General features: G+C 40.1%; 1 protein-coding gene across 1 annotated transcript in view; it reads left to right on the top strand.

The window, feature by feature from the left end:
• Positions 1-8,098, top strand: part of LOC108750652 — a 32,845-nt gene that overhangs the window by 20,370 nt on the left and 4,377 nt on the right. The window contains exons 7-11 of the mRNA XM_018490278.1: positions 5,283-5,594; positions 5,848-6,224; positions 6,493-6,744; positions 6,928-7,378; positions 7,597-8,098. The exon at positions 7,597-8,098 is cut by the window's right edge and continues 8 nt beyond it. Coding sequence (XP_018345780.1) covers positions 5,283-5,594; positions 5,848-6,224; positions 6,493-6,744; positions 6,928-7,378; positions 7,597-8,098 — 1,894 coding nt within the window. The remainder of the gene's footprint in view (positions 1-5,282; positions 5,595-5,847; positions 6,225-6,492; positions 6,745-6,927; positions 7,379-7,596) is intronic.

The following is an 8,098-nucleotide window of genomic DNA, read 5'->3' as shown; positions in this document are numbered from 1 at the left end:
TTTTTTTTTTTTTTTTATTAAAATTGAAAAATGCGAAATAATAAGAAACGAAGGAAATTCAGGTAGTATATATTATTAACGTATCGATAGTATAATCATATCAGTTTATGAAGATATTCGTTTTGTTAATTAAATAATGCTGCACGTATCAAATTTGTGTATAATCTAAATATTTATGTACCTAAAATAACATGGGATTTATACTGCGCGTTCGAATTTAATTACGTTATTGTCGCTCGTGTAAATGGCAGATGAAAATGGCTCGTGAAAAATCGGTGTGGCACGGTTATATCCCGTTTCTCCCGCGCGCGCTTATTTTCGGAAAACGGCCGAAACGGGCAGTTCGACGCGGTACATCCGCGACACTTGGAGAGATACGCAAATGCGGAAAAAATTGCCGCCGCAGCATCCTACTTGGCCGGGATTGGCCTGTCCGATCGCGCGGGGCGGAGGGGGGGGGGGCGCGCAAATTACGCGAGAGCGATTTTCTCTCGCTCTCGGGAATACCTGCCAATCAGTGTCGCGAATTCTCACACGGCGCGTTGTTATCCTCCATCTGCCTCGCAACTCCGGCAACTCTTCCAATCGCTCGGTATCCGATATAGGTACTTGCGCTACGTGTTTCCGGGCTCATCCCGCTTGCCAGTTGCCATCGCCGGGAGCGTTGCATGAGCGCGACGTCACATTCGTAATTCCGTGTCAACAATAATTCCGCGCGCGATGCGAAAGACACGCGGGATGCGCGGCTCGATGTGACAGGTCACTGGAGAGCAGATGCACGCGGCGTCCGGGATATAGGAATTTTGAAAGAGACAGAAGGAGGAGAGGGTTAGAATCTCCAGGGGAGGGGGGGGAGTATCCGAATACGTTAAATAATTAGCGGAACGAATCGAGCGACCATCGTTTAATTCCCAATTTTCATTTGTATCCAGTGGAAATTTCACCGAATAAAGACGGCTATGAAATTTATTAATTTCTTTTTTATCTCTCGTTCAATTCAGATCTTCCAATCTTTATAGAACATACTTTAGAAGAGAATCATGAGGATCTCTGAATAGATATTTCCCGAATATCTCGTAATTCTCGCGAGATATAACAGCGTAAAGTATGTACGAACGGTACAGCTCTCTTTCCGAATTCGTCAAGCGTAGCATCGATTTGAAATTTTCTTTCATTTCTGGGACCTCGCTGGCTAACGTTATTACAGTAAGTCGAGTAAGAGCGTGGTCGGCCTTACTCAAAGCTAATAAAAGGTATCGCCCTAAATCTATCATGAATCCCGAAGAGGGCACCTTTATCCTTGATGCACTATCAAGGAAGATAGATTCAGTTGTCATTGAACTTTCTTAAGAGAATCACATTAAGCGCCATGAGTACCAAATACGCATCACGCTATGAAGCTGTGTTCCTCTGCACTCACCCGAAAGATCCAAAAATGTCACAATTAGCGGCTGCTAAATATATGAAAAAGTCGAAATCATTCGTGCAGAAGTGAGTGCAGCGATATAATGTGGCAAAAAATGTCGATGATTTACCGGAACGTGGCTCGATATGCAAAGTGGACGAAGAAAGACGGTAAAAAAAAATAGTGAATCTGTTTTCGCGGAATCCTGGCCTTAACACTACGCATCAAGGACAAGCAAAGTTGAAGCAGAAAGGTTCGGATATATCGTATGAAACTATTCGAACCTATCTCAAGGCTAATAACTCGACCACGCTTTTACTTGACTTACTGTATTTCCGCGATTTGTTTTACAAAGGTATACATCTGTCTCAGTGATAGATCGGAATTATTATTAGGTGTTCTCGATTTTTGCGTCCCGCGATCATTGTCAGCACGAGTAAATTTATGCAGTTTCGCGAGGAGGAGCGGAACTACATATCAAAGCGATCTTATTTAGGAGCGAGCGATGTCGACGTTTGCGGGAGGCTAAGAACGAACGTCGAGAACTTTTTAATTGGGCGTCCTTAATTAGCTGAGTCCCGAGTAATTATACTGTCTCTCGCTCCGTTTCCGTACGCCAACTCTCTCCTACTCCCCGCGCCCCTTTTCGCCCACTTCGCTTTCCGCGCCGCTCGTGTTTTCACTCGGGTTCCTTGCTCGTGATTAACTATATTTGCTCAATTTCATAGCGGATAAACGCGAGTACATTCTCTAAATAGCCGTTGGAAACAACCCCGTTTGCGCGTTTATTGTCGAGCGAGAGTTCTACAAATATCTGGTTGCTGATCAAATTAACGTTCTTGGAAAACGTCGATTTTATTCGGGGGGGAAAAAAAAAAAAAAAAAATATAGATTCGTCTTGACGAAAGAGCTTCGTGAGAAAATACCAAAGTACTTGTGAAGATCGAACGTTTCAGTTTGAGTTGAAAACGTTAAATTGAAGCGTAATCGGGTCGTCAAGATTAAAATTCGCAAGATTCGCGGATATCCATACAAGTGTAGCCACGTATATATTCTTCTCATATCTTTACATGATAAATAAAAAATAGGAAATATATATTGTTAATATATATATATATATCATTAATAGCTTCCACTCTTCTTCGACACGAACGTGATGATGCGACCTTAAAGAAGAAGAGGAAGAAAAAAAGGGAATTGCGTATTTTCATTTACTTCGTTTTAGCATCCGCTCCAGTTTACTATCGAGCTTCATTGAAATTTCATTTGGCGACTGTAACGACTCGGAATGGCACACGATCGGCCATTATCGCGCCGCGTGTTTGTGGCGTTTTGTACGCGTTCCGCGTATCGCGCACGGCTAACACGCGCAGCGCGTGCATTTATATTTCACGGCGGGCCGCAAACACGTTGGCGTTGCCGAATCGCGTCAATAGACCAGCCCCTTTGACGTTTTAGCGACAGTGCGCGTCATATCGCAATTGCACCGAGATAGGATCTAACACACGCGGGGCCGGCGATGGTGATGGTGGTGGTGGCCGCATTGCATATGCACCATCTGATACAAGCGCATCGTCGCCTGGTCTCGCTCTCTCGCGCGCGCTTTTATGTTTTATATGATTTTTATCGGCCGCCCCTAACGGCATATCAGCGCGGAACACGCGCTCTCGATTCGGAAACGTTTTTCCCCGCGTTTCAATCGCGCGGAATGATCGCGGAGGAATTCATTGCGTTACTCGCAGAGAAAGAGCGTTTATAGTTGTAACCATTTTGCAAATTTAATCTATCGAAAGAGTTACTAGGAAAAGGTTTCTTTATTCTCTTCAAATTGTCATGTTCTTAATTTTTGGAATAATTTTTCCAGTCACGAGACATTCTTCTTACAGGTTTCCTGTAAAAATTTCATCGCCTTGTATTATCTTCAAATGGAAACTACACGAAAAGAATTTTCTTTTAAAATTTACCCCGAAAATATATAGTAGTTCTGGTACAATATTTTGAAGATTCTTACCATGCACTTTAGTAAAATTAATCAAATACTTATTTTATATCTTATTGTGTTTTATTAATGAATGAGAGAGATTTACATAAAAATTCTTCGAAATATGTTATTTCACAATTGTCATATTTTCAGGGTGAACTCTAAGAAAAAATTCTCTCCGTGTATGATTGTCCATTCATAAATCCTCAGCAAATACCTCGTAACTAGTTGAAGTTACAAGAAAGTTTAATAAGGGAGATTTGTACGACTCCGAGTCAGCTACAAAGTGCACGTAAAAATTTTTCTTCTACTCTTGTCTTTTTCGAGTTATGTAGGTTAACAATTTTTGTGAATGGATACCTATAATTTTTTTTGTATATTTGTATAGCGGGGAGCATTTGCAATAAAAATCATATGTAGTAAAAAAATTGCTACTATGCATTGTTTACGAGATAATCGAAACATTGAATCTTAAGAAATTGATTTTCTTCATCACAATTTGAAAAACAAGATTCAGACTAATATTTTAAATTCGGTTCGAATCAAATCGTTGATCTTCAACTCGTCAAAATATGCGATTGCTTGTTTTGTAAATAAAATATTTGTTTTAGCATGGAGTATAAAATTCAGTGCAATATCTGTTAGTCAGTCAGTTAATCAGTTGTCTTTTTAATGAATATATTTATATTGTAAATTACGAAAATAACGATGTATACAATTAGTGAAAAATGTGATATGTACGAGATATGGCATTTAAGTAGTGAAAATCAAGCTCCGCTACTTTATCAACAAAACTACTTAAAACGAAGGATACCAAACAGTCGTACATTTCGGCGAATCGCAAATCTGTTACGTCGAACAGAACCATTAACAAGATAACGTACAATTAGAACAGACGAAGAGAAAGAGACAAGTATGCTGTGCGGAATTCTATTCGTCTAATCTTTCTTCTATTCGTTCTAATCTTCTATTCGTTGCCACTGGATTTGCCAACCTTGTGTCAGAATCAGTGGAGATGATTGGTCTCCCTCTCGTCTAGCCATAGAAGTGATCTACATTGTAATAGTCAGATATACTGAAGATGGCTTGAAAGTAAACCGAAGTCCGATTTATCAAAATCTTACAATCAATTTCTTTATCGCACGAATTACCGCGAAAAAACTTTTATTAACCCTTTTTTTTTCTTCATTTTCTGACATTCTTGAGAGTTATTGTTATCTTTTTTATATTTGAAAACTTTTTATATTAAAAAAACTTGTTTACGCAACTGTTCCTGAAAATGAAGAAGATTCACGACATAAAATCACTTGAGTTGTTGAAGGCATTATAGCAAAAATATTGCAGTCAACAATGAGAAACGTTATGAAACGCGTTGAATATTGTATTGAACACGATGGTCAAAATTTCGAGCAATTTATGGGTTAATAAATGTTCCATAAAAACATTGTTCGTTTTCTTCTTCGACTTCTCTTTGACATTTCAAACCACGTTCAAAATTACTTTGAATCCAATTTACTACTTTTGATACTCAAGATGTCGATTATTTTGTAAACAATGCATCGTAGCAATTTTTTTAATACATCTAATTTTGATTGCAAATACTCTCTACTATAGAAATATGCAAAAAAAATTATAGGTATCCATTAAAAAAAAAAAGAACTATTAACCTACACACACGTAACTCGAAAAAGCCAAGAGTAGAAAAAAAATTTTTACGTGCACTTTGCAGTTGACTCGGAGTCGTACAAATTTCTCTTATTAAACTTTCTTGTAACTTCAACCAGTTGAAGCGAGATAGTTGCTTGGACATTTATAGACGGGAACATCCTGTATATTACTCGGCTCTTTTCATTATTCCTACATATATTGTACAATAATTTTTTGTTACGATTTCAGAGGGTGGCAAGCAGATAGGACCTCACGCTTGCACGGTGTGCCAAAGCGTCGTCGAGGGAAGCGCGCATAGTCGCGCGTTACCACGTAGTCAAGCGTCGCAGTACGGCCTACGGGAAGATCAAGTACCTCCTGGTGCGCGTGTCTGCAACACTTGCCGCTGCAAGGCCGTCCGAGGACGTTACACCGCCTGCCCGTTACCGGGCTGTCCGAATCTGAGCAGCTCTAAATCGAGAGTGAAACGGCTAAGAGCGTTACCTTCCAAGTGGCTTGACTTGTCACCGGAAATTCGGGAGCCAATCGCTCAAGAATTCCGTGAGTATTTTCTGCAAATTTTTATAAAATTTGTACGCGCGAATGTTCTCTTCGCGAATTTATGTCCGTAAATTTATTGTTAATTTAATTATATATAATTGTATGCATATTACGTTTTATATTTATATATATACATATATACACATGTGTGCAAGTTTTGGATTTTATTTGAATTTTATATAAAAATATATACAAAGTGAATTTTATTCAAGTGCTCACTCCTTAAGTAAATCATTCATTCCATTTATTTCAGAAATACCAAACAGCGCGACGAAATGTTGCTCGGCTTGCTTCAGCCGCATATCGCGCCGTTTAGCGCCGCATCTCGCCGGTGGTACCGAAGTATCCGAAGATGGCACCGATGCTTTATCGCGTCAGTGGACAGACGAGGAGCTCGAACAACTCCGCAGGGCACTTCGGGAACATGGCACCAATTGGCCGAAAGTCGCCGAACAGATACCCGGAAAAACGAATCATCAGTGCAAAAACTATTATTTTGCTTACCGAAAGAAATTGAGCCTCGATCAGGTAGTTGCCGAATACTACGCTTCATTGGGCGAGGAACGAAGACCGTGTCTGACTGACGAAGAAGAAAGTGGCAGTAGTACTAGCAGTTGCGATGAGCTGGCTGTGAGTTTCTCACAAATTACTAAAAATTATTTAGTTTCAATACACAATTTGAAATGAGAAATCAGAATTTGAAATGAGAAATACGTGCATTTTCGCGTAAGAAAATATACGTAGTTTCGCTATTCCTAAATTACAAATGAAACTAGCTAATTAGCTTTTGGTACAATTGGTAATTTACATTAATTTTTTATACAAGAGATTGCGTTAAATTAAACATTTTACCTATTTGCGTATATATCAATTGGCCTTACTCTATTTTCTCTTCTAGGTTCATGATTCAAGTGATACAGCTAGTGCAGGAAGTCCGGCAACGACGGGCAGTAATGTAGCATCGAGTGGTACTGCGGCGACATCGTCATTATCAATGTCTTTCCGATCCAGCGAGCAAAAACTCGGCGAAAAACTCTCGGATATAGCCGTAGTATCACTTGTACCGCCTGGATCATCTCAACAGTCTTCCAGTAGTGGAGCTGTTACTGCTACTTCAGGTGGCAGGGAAGATTACGACAGTTCTGCCACGGTAAGACAAAGTTCTCGGATTGTCTTTTTCAAATTTTGCCTTGCATAAGATGTACATATAATTAGTTTTATTGTTAATTTTAGCAATTTATTAAAAATGATAAGAATGCAATTACAAAACAAGACGCAAAACAATGTTTTTGTGCGATAGGACCGTCTGATAGAGGTGCGCTAATTGTTTCAGGAGACAGCGGACGAAGGTCAGGGAGGTGCTGACTTGGATAATAGCAGTGTTGTAGTGACTCTAACAACCTCCAACAGTAATACAACATCGTTGCAACAACATCCGCAACCACCACCGATTGTTCATTCACCGCCTTCAACAACGAGTAATTCCAATCCACTCACTGTCAAGGATCTCATGCTTGGAGTCATCGAGATGCAATTAAAACGTACTCCCAACAGTCCAGCCGACGGTGGTGGCTCGTCAGCATCGAATAGTTCTGGCAATCCGACGATATCTAGTATTTTAAAGACAGATCATCGTAATGACATAACATATGTTCGTGGCTACAAATCGTCGTCAAATATAGCACATACTACGTTGTCTAATAGAGATACAAATCTAGCCACACTCTCCGTTGTCTCGGGACCTCATCATGCTCATCGTTCTGCTCCAAGTCCACAACCAATTGGTAGGTTCATTGATAATATATCGTTATATTTAGAATTCTTATTTAAAACTTACTCTTCCTAAGTCTAATTTTTATATAAAACTTACTTTCAAAGTAATGACTTTATCGTGTTATTTTAAAATCCATTCTTATTTTTTTACAATCTGTGCTTTATGTCATTTATGATTCATCAGAAAGATGGGCTAAATTCATGATGTATGCATTTTCTTTCTCTCTAGGTCAAATGCAAGCTACTATTACTCCTTGCCCACCAGCAGTACCGAGTAGTCAAGCTTCATCTTCGGACTTGCTACCTAAGGAAGGTTTGGTTGTCATGCAAGTGCAACAAGCGTTGCGAGAAACGGAAGGAACGTTGGATTTGAGTATCAAAAAACCAAGAGTACAACAAGATTACAATCATTCAATGCAGCTTCACAAGCCGCCGACGATTACGCTTTATCGGCCGGAACCGCCGGGTGCGTATTATCATCCTCACGCGCCTCATCCCGAACAAGGTCGTGGCGCGAAAAGTCCATTGATTTATGCTTCGTCACCGCGACCACAAGCACCCATTACACCTAAGATGAACAAAGTCACCGTACCACCGCCTCATCCCAAGCTATCTCCAAAATTAAGTACCATAGCCACGCCGGGTCACAAAGGTGGTTCCATCACGCATGGCACGCCTGTATCCACAGCGCGTTATGAAGGTTTGTTGCGGCAAATGACGCCGCCTGGTAA

The sequence above is a fragment of the Trachymyrmex septentrionalis genome, unplaced genomic scaffold (assembly GCF_001594115.1).
Source record: "Trachymyrmex septentrionalis isolate Tsep2-gDNA-1 unplaced genomic scaffold, Tsep1.0 scaffold37, whole genome shotgun sequence".
NCBI classification, from domain to species: Eukaryota; Metazoa; Arthropoda; class Insecta; order Hymenoptera; family Formicidae; genus Trachymyrmex; species Trachymyrmex septentrionalis.
Note: the sequence above shows the minus strand (reverse complement) of the source record. Positions and strands in the feature narration are given on the sequence as shown.